We start from the raw sequence: 14714 nt of genomic DNA, 5'->3' as shown, positions 1-14714 counted from the left end.
ATCATCTAGGTCTTTTACATCCTTGGTTAGGTTTACTACTAGGTATTTGATAGTTTTTCATGCAATCGTGACTGGGATCAGTTTCTTGATTTCTCTTTCAGCTGCTTCATTTTTGGTGTATAAGAATGCAACTGATTTCTGTACATTGATTTTGTATCCTGCAACTTTACTGAATTCATTAATCAGTTCCAGAAGGCTTCTGGTGGAGTTGATCGAGTTTTCCATGTAGAGTGTCATGTCATCTGTGAAAAGTGAAAGTTTGACTTCTTCTTTGCCAATTCTGATGCCTTTTATTTCCTTTTGTTGTCTGATTGCTGATGCTAGGACTTCCAGCACTATGTTAAACAGCAGTGGTGAGAGTGGACACCCCTGTCGTGTTCCTGATCTCAGGGGGAAAGCTCTCAGTTTTTCCCCATTAAGGATAATGGCTTATCCTTGGTGTCTGCAGCGATTAGATAGGCGGCACACCAAGCTCCGCTGAACTATGAGCTGTAGGCCACTCTAATGAGTCTGATCTCTTTTTGCCGGGGTTGAGTCGAGTTGTATTTTCCAGACCCGCCTCAGTTCAAAGTTCCAGTCCATGCACTTTTTATGCTACCACAGATGAGATGTTTTTGTTTTGGTTGCTGGCTTCTTAGGGGGAGGAATCGGTTTGTCTTGGCTCAGGTTGGGATTTCGGATACCCCTGCCTGAGGCGAGATGTGCAGCAGGAGGTGAAGTGCGTGTGCACCGTCACAGACCTAACCCCCAGCGGGGATCGCGTTAGTGTTGGGGGAGGAATGAGTGTGCAGTTGTTGCCAGAGGCGGTGCTGGGAGCTGCTGGAAATGAGCTGGGGGCTCCTGCAGTCTGGGCGCACACCTAGGTCTCCACCGCCACCAACTCTCTGCCGGGATCGCGCAGAGGTTGGGGCTATTTTTTCCCTGTTGGCACCCAGGATTCAGGGTTCGCGCAGCCAATGCTGGGGGTGAGATGCGCCGTGGAAATGAGGTGCGTGCTCCCACTCCCAAAACCGAGGTTGAAGTGAGCACCACTGACATCGCCACTGCAGAGGTTGCCGACTCCTCGCCAAATAGCGCTGGGCTGGATGCTGTTCCTTCCCTTGCGCACCACCTGGGTTCAGGATTTAGGCTACCCAGCAGTTATCTATGGAATGGGTTTCTCTCTCCAAGTGCAGTTAAGCGTTCTTTACCTCTTCCCCAGAGACAGTACTATGAGCGTGTTCACTCTTCCCTTTGTCTCTTGGGCTCTGTGCGCTTGCCCCGCATTGGGCTGGAGCTCCCACCTCCCCTGCCCATTGGGCTGGCCTGTTTTCCAATCTCCCCAGTTCATACTCACTCACTCAGGTATCCTTCAGGTTCTCTTCCTTCTGGAGTCCGTATTTTCTCCTTCCGCTCTTGCAGATCAATGGGGCAAATGAAATTTATAGAGCTCCCTTCCTCTCCACCATCTTGGCTCCTCTCCTTCCAGCACTATGTTAAACAACAGTGGTGAGAGTGGACACCCTGGTCGTGTTCCTGATCTCAGGGGGAAGCTCTCAGTTTTTCCCCATTGAGGATGATATGAGCTGTGAGCTTTTCATAAATGGCTTTTATAGTGTTTTAGCAAGTTCCCTCTATCCCAACTTTCTCAAGGGTTTTTATTAAGAAGGATACTGTATTTTGTCAAATGCTTTTTCTGCATCTATTGACAGGATCATATGGTTTTTATCTTTTCTTTTGTTAATGTGATGTATCACATTGATGGCTTTGCAATTATTAGACAAGCTGTGTAACCTAGGAATGAATCCTACTTGATCGTGATGGATAATTCTTTTTATATTTTCTTGAATTCGATTTGCTAGTATCTTGTTGAGTTTGCATCTGTATTCATGAAGGATATTGGCCTGTAGTTCTCTTTTTTTGTTGGGCCTCTGTCTGGTTTGGGAATCAGAGTGATGCTAGCTTCATAGAATGAGTTCAGAAGTTTTCCTTCTATTTCTATTTTTTGGAATAAAATGAGAAGGATCTGTATTAACTCTGCTTTAAGTGTCTGATAGAATTCCGTGAGGAAGCCATTTGGCACAGGGCTATTATTCGTTGGGAGATTTTTGATAACTGATTCGATTTCTTCACTGGTTATGGGTCTGTTCAGATTTTGTATGTCTTCCCATTTGAGTTTTGGTAGTGCATGTGTGTTTAGGAATTTTTCCATTTCTTTTAGGTTGTCCAGTTTGTTGGCATATAATTTTTCATAATATTCCCTGATTATTGCTTGTATTTTTGAGGGATTGGTTGTGATAGAACCATTTTCATTCATGAGTTTTTCTATTTGGGTGTTCTCTCTTTTCTTTCTCAGGACGCTGGCTAGGGGTTTATCAATTTTGTTTGTTTTTTCAAAGAACCAACTCTTGGTTTCATTGATCTGCTCAACTGTTTTGTTTTTAAATTCTATATTGTTTATTTCTGCCCTCTTCTTTATTATTTCTCTTCTTCTGCTGGGTTTGGGGTGCTTTTGCTGCTCCCATTCTAGTTCCTTTAGGTGCTCTGTTAGATTTTGAATTTGTGCTTTTTCTAGTTTTTTGAAATAGGCCTGGGTTGCAATATTCTTTCACCTTAGGACTGCCTTTGCTATGTCCCAGAGAGTTTGTATTGTATTTTTGTTTTAACTTCTCTCCATATATTTTTAAATTTCTTCTCTAATTGTGTGACTGGTCAAATCATTCTTTAGTAGGGTAGTTTTTAACCTCCACATTTTTGGAGGTTTTCCAGACTTTGTCCAGTGGTTAATTTCAAGTTTCATAGCATTGTGATATAAAACTGTGCATGGTATGATGTCAATTCATTTATATTTATGGAGGGCTGCTTTATGACCCATTATGTGATCTATCTTGGAGAATGTGCCATGAGTATTCAAGAAGGTGAATTCCCTAGCTTCAGGATGCAGAGTTCTGAATATGTATCTTATCAATTCCATCTGTTCCAATGTGTCATTCAGGTCCATTGTTTTTTTGTGATTTTCTGTCTTGTTGACCTATCCATTGCTGTAAGTGGAGTATTAAAACTCTCTTCAATTACCACATTCTTATGAATAAGATTGTTTCTTTTTGTGATTTTTTTATGTATTTGGGTGCTCCTGAATTTGGTGCATGGATGTTTAGAACTGTTAGCTCTTCCTGATGGAGAAACCCTGTAAATATTATTTAATGTCCTTCTTCATCTTTTCTTACTGCCTTTACTTTAAAGTCAAGTTTGTACAATGTAAGTTTGGCTACTCCGGCTTTCTTTTGACAACAGAAGCCTGAGAGTAAGCCATCCCCTTACTCCCAATCTGAAGGTGTCCTCAGGTCTAAAATGAGTCTCTTATAGACAGCAAATTGATGGATTTTGGTTTTTGATCCATTCTGCTACTCTCTGTCATCTGATGGGAGTATAAGTCCATTTACATTCAGTGTTATTATTGAAAAATGTGGGTTTATATCCATTGTGTTTTCTGTAGAGTTCATGTTTGTAGTGGTGTCTCTGGTACCTTGTGTTCCTTGAAACATTTCTCTTATAGAGTCCATCTTAGGATTTCTTGTAGGGCTGGTTTGGTGGTGATGAAGTCTCTCAATTTTTGTTTATTTGGGAACACCTTTATCTCTCTTCCTTTTTTTAATTAGAGGCTCACTAGATAAAGGATTCTTGGCTGCCTATTTTTTCTGCTCATCACATTGATGAATTCCTGTCATTCCTTTCTGGTCTGCCAAGTTTCAGTAGATAGGTCTGTAAACACTCTGATAGGTTTCCCTTTGTATGTTAGGGCCCTTTTATCCCTAGTTGCTTTCAAAATTCTCTTTTTATCTTTATATTTTGACAGTTTCACTATAATATGTCCTGCAAAAAGGTCGATTCAAGTTACATCTGAGGGGAATTCTTTGTGCCTCTTGGATTTCAATGTCTATTTCCTTCCTCAAATTGGGGAAGTTCTCAGCTATAATTTGATTAAGCACCCCTTCAGCACCTTTTTCTCTTTCTTCTTCAGGAATTCCTATCATATGGATATTGTTCCATTTGATTGTATAATTCAGTTATTGAATTCTCCTTTCATGCTCCTGTGTCAATTTCTTTTTCTCGGCTTCCTCTTTTGCTATAACTGTGTCTTCTATTCACCTATTCTCCTCTCTGCCTCTTCAATTTGTGCAGTGGACACTTCCATTTTACTATGCACCCCATTTGTAGCATTTCTTTTTGTCTCATCACAGCTACTTTGAAGGTCACTAGCCTTTGTATCAGTAGCTTCTCTGATGCTATTTTTTGAGCCCAGGGATTAATTTTATAACAGTTGTTCTAAATTCTTGTTCAGCTATTTTGCTTAAATCTGTTTTGAGCATTTCTGTGGCTGTGACGTCTTCCTGGAATTTCTTTAGAGGAGAGTTCTTTAGTTTCATCATTTGGCTATCTTTCTGTCTCTTGTCAGTTTTAAAAGCTCATTATGCACTGTACACCTGTTGTAGTGCTCTATTTAAGGAGGCTCATTGTCCAGGGCCTCTCACTTCAGGAAGTATTCTTTTAATGGTGTCTCTTGGTTTCTCTTGTTGTGCCTTTATTTTATTTCCCTACTCAGTGATATTTGGGGCCCAACCATGTATTTTCTTGAGGTAGCCCTGAGAAGGAAAATAGACAGGCACACAGGGGAACAAACACATGCAAACACACAGACAAATCAGACAAGCAAATCAAAAGAGGAAAAGTTGAAAAGAAAAAAGAAGGGGGGGGGGGACAGAAACAAAAGACAAAGGACAGTCTGAGAGTGTAAAACCTGCAGAAGGGAGAGATAAGAATGAGATAAGGGAAGGGGTGCCTGGGTGGCTCAGTCAGTTGAATGTCCGATTTCAGCTCAGGTCATGACCTCATGGTTTGTGGGTTCAAGCCTAGCATCAGGCTCTGTGCTGACAGCTCAGAGCCTGAAGCCTATTTAGGATTCTGTGTCTCCCTCTCTCTCTCTGCCCCTCTCCTACTTGTGCTCTGTCTCTTTCTGTCTCAAATATAAATAAACTATATTTAAAAAAGTTTTTAAAGAATGAGATAAGGGAAAATATATCTGGATGGCAAGAACTGATCTAATCATGGAAGTGCTTCAGTGTTGGTCTTTCCTGGATTCTGGGGGGTGGAGGGGTGGGGGAAGGAAAAAGAAAACAAAAAACAGCTCTCTAGCACAGATGGGCATGGTTTTGTGTAGGTAGGTCAGGTTTTGGGGGCTTTCTGAGGCCCCGCTTTGGTGGCTGCAGGGATAAGAATGGCGGTGCCCCAAGCCCTTTTTTGAGTCTGATCTCTCTGTGCTGTGGGCAGCACAAGTTGTTTTTTCCAAGTCCCACCTTGTTTCCAAATTTAGTCCATGCACTTTAATGCTATTGCCAGATATGAGATGTACTCCCACAGGCAGGCAGCTTTCTAGCTGGGATTGAGTAGGGGGAGTCAAGGATCTGTTTTGCTTGTGCTGCCTGGAATCAGTGTGCCATCGAGTCCAAGGAAAAATAAGTTCTCTCTCCATGCCTATTGGTTATATACGGAATGATAGTATCTCTCTCCATCCTTGGCCAAGGTTTTTCTCTTCTCTAGAAACCACTCTATGAGCGTTTTCATGCTCTTCACCTTGGGTCTCCATGCTCTCCCCAGCTCTGCCTTGGGCTGGAGCTCCCTCCCCCCAGAGCCTCTGCCCCAGCCAGGTCTAATTTCCCCAGTTTGCACTCATTTAGGCACCTATGAGGCTGTCATCTAATATGGACTCCCTGTGTTTTCCTCCTACTCTTGCAGATCAGACTATTGTGGCTTCAGTCCTTCTCAGTTTGGTAGTTGTGGGCAGGCAGAGATTACAGAGCTCCCTACTTCTCTACCATCTTGCCCCTCCTCATAATTTTCCTTAGAAATGGGATTTTAGATACCATATGTTTGCACTCATAGGTCTAACAGAGAACAAGAGAAACCTAATGGAGGACCAGGGGGAAGAGGGAAAGAGCTGGGGAGAGAGAGGGATGCAAAACTTGAGAGACTATTGAATACTGAAAACGAACTGAGGGTTGAAGAGAAGGGGGACGGGGTAAAGAGGTGGTGGTGATGGAGGAGGGCACTTGTGGGGAAGAGCACTGGGTGTTGTATGGAAACCAATTTGATAATAAACTTTTTAAAAAATGGGATTTTTTTTGTAAACATTTAAGAAAAAAGTTTCAAAGAACATATACTTTTTAAACTTAGAGATATCTCCATTTTTACATGAGCTGCTTTGCAGGCAAGGTCAGGGAAAGACAGCATGTGTGTGAGTGCACACATGTGCATCTATTTTAAACAAAATGAAAGATGGCCAGGGAAGTACACTGACTCGAAGAATTCCTTTATAGGTGCTCTGTTTATAAGGTTTGCCTTAGTGTAGCCACCTTGTTTCCCTAATAATGTAACCTCCTTAACCTCATTTCTAAACAGGACGGAAAGATCTTCTGCCGACGGACAGCTTGTGATTGCCGGAATCCAAGTGTTGACCTTTTCTGTTGCCCAGAGTGTGACACCAGGATCACAAGTCAATGTTTAGATCAAAATGGACACAAGCTCTATCGAAGCGGAGACAATTGGACTCATAGCTGCCAGCAGTGCCGGTGTCTGGTAGGTCATCTTCCCTTAGAAGGTGTTCTCCCTTTACTCTGGAAAGGCTGCAAATTTGGTTGCCTACACGCTTCAGTTTCTGCTATTTGTGATCCTATTCAAGGAGCTTGAGTCTTGTGGCTATTATGAGGCATATGCTCTGCCTAAAGACATTAAGAGTCTACTATTTAAAACAATATACAAAGACAGGGAGGGGCAATGGATGATACAGGTGATGGGTAGTGCACTTCTGATAAGCAATGGTTGATGTATGGAATAGTTGAATCACTATATACCTAAACCTAATATAACAGTGCATGCTAACTATACTGGAATTTAACATATATATACACACACAAGACAAAAAGAATGTGTTTATGGGTCAGATTTGGCCCAATTTGTTAATTTACACCTGCTACTTTTTGGCAAATCCAGATGAAGAAAAATCTCTGCATGATAGAAAGCTTTCAAAGCCTTGACCGGGACTTGTAGTTCTAGCCAAATCTTCAATTTCTTGGGACCTAACCATTTAAAGTTTCAATAGGAGAGATAATAGAACATGGTAGAAATATCAGGGATTGAGTCATAGAGATATAGAATTTAGTCTTGCTTCTCCTACAGGCTAGCTCTATCTTTATTAACTTGGGCAAGTCCTTGCACTGATCATTCTTTCCTTGTACGCAAGTGAAATACCAGTTTTGTAGGACTTTTAGTAAGATGAGAGAATATATGTGACGTGCAAATACAGTGCTTGCATATCGAAGATACTTAGCATACAATAGTCACTACTGATAGGCTATATAATCACAGTGAATCTTATGTTCCATCTATGAGGAAGTCATAACTGTTGGAACCAAGCCACAACCAAGTCAGCTTACGTTATGTAGTTTAACATTTGCTGAAGTTAGTGATTTTGTCCATGGATACTGTATGAAAATAGGCATTTAGAGAAATTGTACTGTAAATTTCTCTCAGATTTTCTAGTCTCATGGTGAATGTGCAGATCATCTTAATAGGGATGATTCAGAAGAATGGATTCTAATACTGAGGAGTAGAACTCAGATATATTAAAATCAAAGCCATTTTTTTCCAAGTCCCATCCAAGGGCAAATAAACCCAACACAACTATAAAATTAGCCTCCATACCAGTCTGGAAAATTGTATTTCTTTTTCCAGAAGCCATTCATCAAGCACTTAGAAAAATCAAGATTAATTTCAGACATGAAATTTTCATTGAATTTCAGAAGAGTTTCCATGTCCATCCCCAGCCCCTAAAGTTAGTATCTCCTGGGAAAACTGAAGATGTTGAACATGTAGCTTAATAATTATTTGAATATAATGTGATTCATATATAATAAATATTTATCAAGAATACACATGTGCTAAACTCTGTATGATATAATGAGCATGATAGACCTGATCTGTAATGAAGCTGTCTAAATCATTAGACGTGAGGTTTCATAAATTGTAATGAATGGCCATAACAGAAGAGAGGCTGCATGGAGAAATAGTTACAGGCAGTTCCATGGAGCCATAGCTAGATTCTGAAACACAGTTGCTACATGTTTGTGGTGTTGCTAGCTAAATGTCTCATTCAAAACCATTCTGAAGTAGTTTTCTTGATATTGCCCAATCTCAATTTTAACTTTGATTGATACTAAGGACTCAGTTTCTGATGTTGAAATATGACATTGAAATATTATAGTGCCTCAGGTTCTGCTTTGACCTTAAGAGAAATTAATAAGGTGCTGGTTCATATCTAAAGAGAAATTATCTCTATACTTATTTGCTCATTCAATTAGCAATTTTTTTGACCCAAACTGTGCTAAGTAAGCATCAGGGAGATAAAGAAACAAACCCAGAGCCTACATGCTCAAAACTTAATCTGGAGTTGTCCTGATAATGATAATAAGGAACATAAGTATGATGATAAAAAGTTATGGGCTATCACTGGCACACAGATATGGACCTGCCTCTTTCTCAGGCTGCAGTATAGATGGTCAGCAAAAGTATCTTGGAGGAGGTGATAGTGGTAGTAGCTCTTCAAGGAAGAAGCACATTATACCCATAAAGGTGGAAGTAGAAACATTCAGTGAGGACAGTGATGATGACTGTCCCTCCCCACCCCTGGCCAGGAATTTGGGAGCAGAATTGTTCATAAGAACAGAGATGAGCCCTTTTTGGCTTTCTCTCTACAGGATGGAGAGGTGGACTGTTGGCCACTCACCTGCCCCAATCTGAGCTGTGAGTACACAGCCATCTTGGAAGGGGAGTGTTGTCCCCGCTGTGTCAGTGACCCCTGTCTGGCAGATAACATTGCCTACGACATTAGGAAAACTTGCCTGGACAGCTATGGCATCTCAAGGCTGAGTGGCGCAGTGTGGACAATGGCTGGATCTCCCTGCACAACTTGCAAATGCAAGGTAATTGCATGTCCTGAGGACAATCAGGCCTTGAACAATTGTCACAGAGTACTGGAGGGAGGTTCATTCCTGATGTTTCTGGATGCACAGGTTCTGAGGGGCATTATGGAAACACAGGTAGGCATTTCCTTCTCAAGGGAGGTTAATATGTCTGAGAGGATCAGAGCCACCCTGTTTATATAGGTAAATTCCAAATTAACATGGGCTAAAATAGTACTTGCTCTTGGCTTTAAAGTACAGAATTTTAAAATTGAAACTAGGCCCAATTAAAAATGAAAGAAAGGAAGGGAGGGAGGGAGGAAGGAAGGAAGAAAAAACGAGCACTTTTTCATGCTGGAAAATTTTTATGAGCTCCTTCAAGAAGCTGTCAGTATTAGAAGAAAGTGCTCTATGAAGTTGTTTGCTTTAATTATCTTAGTACCTAATGTGGGAACTTCAGCTCTTGCTGCAGGATTTAATTAATTGTTATTATTTCCTTGTCTTTTTGGAGGAATTCCCACGAGGGAACCTACTATGTCTTTGAAATTAAAAACTGACCCCTCTATCCTGCGAAGGTTGGGAAGAGCTGTGGCTACAGTGGACTTGAAGCTGGGGTTAGACAGTGTCACATCTCTGCCAAAACATATATTTGAGATTCTCATGATTAAGCACATTTAAAATATGAGTTTATTCAGTTCTATCAAATTCTGGCTTAGCTTCAATGGAAGGTTCCCAATCATCTTTTTATGGCTGTTCTACAGGTGGATTCTTTTTTTTTTTTCTAGAAACTACCCTCTTAAGATTCAGCCCTAATAGGAAAAGGCCAATATCAACTTTCACATAGCAAAAGAGCCACGGTGTGTACTTTCAAGCCCGAGTAAAGTCAGTGACCAGGGATGCAGAAACCTGTGTTATTTAGTAGTATTTCTTTGAGGTTAGGTATGAGATATATTTAGGGAGATTACCAAAGTATATTAACAGTAATATACATCCTTAATTTTTAATGAATTTCCATTACTTTCCCTAAATATGTGCTGTCCCCATAATAGTCACCACTGAGAGAGAGACTCTTCTGAATTCAAACCTTTCTGGAACCCATTTTGGAGTTGCCCTCACTTTGTCAATGACAAATTATCTTTGATCGATATTCTAAATAAAATTGTTTTCAAAAATATAAGTCCAGTGAACATAAGTTCTGTGGACAACTTGGAAATATAGGGGAGGCATTCTAAACATGGTTTGGGAGGTATAAACTTGCACTGCCAGCAGGAGCTAGCAAGAGGGACTCATATGTCCTTCCTTCCTTTCACCACCTCCTCTAGCATTTTTCTGGTATTTTCTTTAGTAGCATTCATGGAGTTTATCTCAAAATAGAAATGGTCATTTGGGACATGAAAATACATACTGATTGATTTATATTCACTCTCAGTTGGCTAACGCTTTTGTCTTGATGCGCAGAATGGAAGTGTCTGCTGTTCTGTGGATTTGGAGTGTCTTCATAATAATTGAAGTATTTAAAATGGACTCATCATTGAGGGAGAAAAAATGGACGGAATGACCATCCAGCATGGTGAAGAACAGGAATTGATATTTTGTTTTTACCACAGTTACCAAAGTCTCCATCTGAGGAAGGTGTTTGGGGTTGCCTTTTGGATCTATCACTTTGTTCATCCTTGCTAACCTAGTCTAGGTGACCTACAGTGCAGTGCATTTAAGTCTATGGTTGTTATAAGAAGTTTCCCGTGTTGTAAATCACTTTTCCCTTATCAAATCATTTGCAAATACATTTAAATGATCTCATGGTAAATGTTGACGTATTTTTTGGTTTATTTTGTGTACTAACAGAGACACAGCTCTTTTATTTTTTTCTTGATTTTTGGATCAAATTCTACAAATAAAGTTGCCTGTTGTGATTTTGTCCCATCCATGGCATACTTAGTATCATGACCTCCGTGAAATGTTTTGATGAATATATGTATTCAGAGTCTAACTACATTATATTACATTTCAGACTATTGAACACATTCATTCGGTTTAAACAAGGTGAAAAAAATTCTGATAAAGAGGGGCAAGAACACCACTATGATTATATTATTGTTAAAAACTTCCTACTCCCTCGTGCAAACAAAGTAAAACAAAAGCTTAAGTCAAAAATTAGAAGCAGCAATACTAACCATCTTTCCAGGCACTAAAAGAGAAGGCGTCTTTTTATTTGTTTTAGAAGTAATTGATCACTTACAAGGGACTCGCATACCTATTATCATCCTAGCACAGGTGAATGGTATCATTCCTACATTACAGAATAGTAAATTGATGATTCCTGGGCAACCAGTTTGTTCAGTTGATTTATATACCATGTTGGGACTGGTGGCCAGTTCTCTTAATGCCCGCCCAGTGCTATTTTCTTCTAGACCACTCCACTTCTCAGATGGTGGAGGATATGTTACTTGTATGTTCAATAGTTACTTGAGAACAGTGAATGTTTTCATTTGAGCCACCACCATATTTATAAGAGTTGGCAGTTACTGAGTGGTACAAAATGAATAAAATGTGTAAATAACATTTTATCTGAACTGAGAATTCAAACTTGGGTTGTAGTTTCAGGTAAATCACATCACTATTATTCTGAATCAACTTGTTTCATGAAGTTTTATTCATTTTCCCAGTATCAGAAAAGATGTTAAGTTATTCATGCTAACAATATTTTAAATCCTCCAAAATAATAAAATTATTCATTAAAAATGTCAAGTACAGATTATAGTGGTTCATTGGTATTTGCCAGAGATTCTACTTAATATCATCAAATATTTTTGGTAAGATGCAGTTCACTACACGAAATTAACTCCATGTGCTAAATTCTGTGAATAAACACCGTATTTGACATCTACTGCTAAAACATGGTAAGTTAGAAAATGATTCTACTTTAACTCCTTAAATGCAATCATGGAATGAAGAACTTGAAAATGATTCTTTTAAAAATAGGGGTGCCTCAGTCAGTTGAACATCAGACTTTAGCTCAAATCATGATCTCGCGTCACACACTGGGCTCTGTGCTGACAGTTCAGAGCCTGAAGCCTGCTACAGATTCTGAGTCCCCCTCTCTCCCTGCCCTTGCTTGCCCAATGTTTCTCTCTCAAAAATAAGCAATAAAAATGAAAATATTTATGACCCAGTATTAAAAAATCTTAAGGGGCACCTAGATGTCTCATTCAGTTGAGCATCCAACGTTGCCTCAGGTCATGATCTTGCGGTTTGTGAGTTCGAGCCCTGCGTTGGGCTCTCTGCTGACAGCTCAGAACCTGGAGCCTACTTCAGATTCTGTGAGCGTTTCTCTTTCTGCTCCAAACCTGCTTGTTCTTGGTCTCTCTCAAAAATAACACATTAACAAAAAAAAATTGTTTAAAACTTTTAATTTTCATTGTAAAAACCAAGACATTTACAAGAATCACTCATAACTATATAGGTCAGTGTTGGCAAACTATGGTCCTGGGGCTAAATCTGCTTCTATACTTTCTATAGTTCACTGGAACACAGCAGGGCCCATTCATTAATACATTCTCTATTGCTGAAGAGACAGAATGGCAGAACTGAGTAGTTCCAACAGACTGTGTGGCTCACATGGTCTTGTCCTCAACAAAAAGTACACCAATTTCTGATAAAATGACTAACACTGCTGTGTATTTTAGAATGTATTTTCAAAATTTCACCATTGTCTTTGAACTTATGTTCATACTTACTGCAGAGCCATCAGTGTTGATAGTTCATCCTAAAATAGGTTTTTATTCTCATAACTATTATCCTAAAAATGCAATATTTTCTTCTTTTCATTTTACATATGGTGGGTAAATGTAATCTGTGCCAACTGATAAAATGTTATTGATTTTTAGTAGCACTATTTACACTACTGCCAGCTCTTATTAAAAAGGGGTTGCCTTCCTATAAATAATCGATGGCATTTTCTTATTAAAAAAATTGAGTGCTTTAGAAAAGCCAAGATGGTGGAACAGCATAGAAGATATTTTTTGTGTCTCGTGTCTATGAAATAAGAGCCAGATCAACTCTAAATGACCTTATATACAAAGAAAAGTGATCTGAGGATTAACACAACAATCTGCACAACCTGAACCACAGAACTAAGCAGGTACATGGCACGGAGAGGTGAACTGGTGGAAAGAGAAGTCACAGAGGACAGGGAGCTGTTTTTGCTTTTGGAGAGAGAATGGACAGGGTGGGAGAATATGGAAAAGCACCCCCCTCCCCCAAAGCAGCTTGGAAGAAAGTGGAAAATTGGAAAAAGCTGCAGGGACTGAAATAGGGAAAAAGGAGAAGGTTTAAATTCCAGTAACAATCTATAAACAGGGGGAGCACAGTGTCTGAAACTCCATAGCTCCTTACCTGGCGGTGACCTGGTGAAAAGCATGAATCACCAGGAGCAGAGTGAAGTGGGGTCCTTAGGCCAAATGGGAAGAGGTGGCTCCTCTGCTGGGAGGATGCTTGGTAGAGGCCATGCAGTCATCCCACAGGCAAAGGTTCCAGTGGATCCCGGAGAACCACATTTGCTGGTGCTGGAACAAAATAGTTAAGGGTGAACCCTGGTGCCAGAAGTATGTTGTGATTTGCCATAATCCCTGAAATGCTGCTGCTACACGATCACGTGAACTTTTTCTGGGTTGGGCTACCATCCAGCTGTAGTCTCTGAGCATCAGTAGCAGCACGGTCCCACATACATTCCTGGGTGCAGCTAGCCATTGCTTTATGAGCCCCTCCCGCAGAGGCAGAACTGGTCAAAGTCACAGTCCCCCAGAAGTAAGGGGTCAGGAAAAACAGCTGCATCTGACATAAAACTCAGGAGGGAAGTGTCACTTGGCATTCTGAAGCCTTGATCACAGATTAAAAGCAGAAAGTGGAAAGAAACCGGAGACAAAGGATGGGTGTGAGATTGCTGATCGGGGAAAACAGAGTTCTGATACTAGAAACTACTTAGCTGGCTGATACCATTTTCACCCCTCCAATGCATGCGCATACACACCTACAAGCATGACAACAATCCACCCTAGTAAGCCATGCAAAACCATCTAGTGGAGAATGGAGCCATGACACTAAGCCACACCAACTGGGCCAACCTTCCACTTCAGGAACACCACACATCTCCCCACCTGCTTAGATTACACACTATAAAGTGCTCATAGGTTGACTTGTAGGTGAAAATGTAATTTCAATCATATTTCAGTCTGCTCACTGGTCCATCTATTCAAGTTTCTTTTCTATTTCTTGAATACAGAAAGAGGAAAGATTATTTTTACTTTTAATTTTTATTAGAAATATTTTGTTTTCTACAATATTTACTTTGTTGTAATTTTTCAAATTCTATTTTACTTCCAACATCTCATTTTATTCTATTTAATTGTATTCATTTTTTTCAAATTTTCAAACATTTTACCTTTTTTTTCTTGTTCTTTTTACTCATTCTTCTCTGATCAATCAAGCTCCTTTCAACAATCAGACCAAAACACATCTAGTATCTGGCATCATTTATTTTCTTTTTTTGCATTTTGTTTTTATTTTTATAATTTTTTTTACCTTATTAATTCCTGTTCTACCTTCTAAATGAAAACATGAAGCAATGAATCCCAAAAGAAAAAGCAGAAAGAAACAGCCAGGGTCTTAGTCAACACAGATACAAGCAAGAGGTCTGAACCAGAATTTAGAATCACAATAATA

The 14714-nt window shown here is 39.9% G+C and overlaps 1 protein-coding gene across 3 annotated transcripts in view; it reads left to right on the top strand.

Annotated features, from left to right (window-relative positions):
• The window catches only part of NELL1 (neural EGFL like 1), an 890650-nt gene extending 878909 nt beyond the window's left edge, over positions 1-11741 (top strand). For all 3 annotated transcript variants that reach the window (XM_029914487.1, XM_029914488.1, XM_029914486.1), the window contains 3 exons: positions 6436-6612; positions 8790-9014; positions 10452-11741. In XM_029914487.1, the coding sequence (XP_029770347.1) occupies positions 6436-6612; positions 8790-9014; positions 10452-10502 (453 nt within the window). In that variant the 3' untranslated portion in view covers positions 10503-11741. The remainder of the gene's footprint in view (positions 1-6435; positions 6613-8789; positions 9015-10451) is intronic.
• Positions 11742-14714: the final 2973 nt, after the last annotated feature.

This window comes from Suricata suricatta, chromosome 11, assembly GCF_006229205.1.
Source record: "Suricata suricatta isolate VVHF042 chromosome 11, meerkat_22Aug2017_6uvM2_HiC, whole genome shotgun sequence".
Classification (NCBI taxonomy): Eukaryota; Metazoa; Chordata; class Mammalia; order Carnivora; family Herpestidae; genus Suricata; species Suricata suricatta.
The sequence above is the reverse complement of the archived record's forward strand: the minus strand, read 5'-3'. Positions and strand labels throughout refer to the sequence as shown.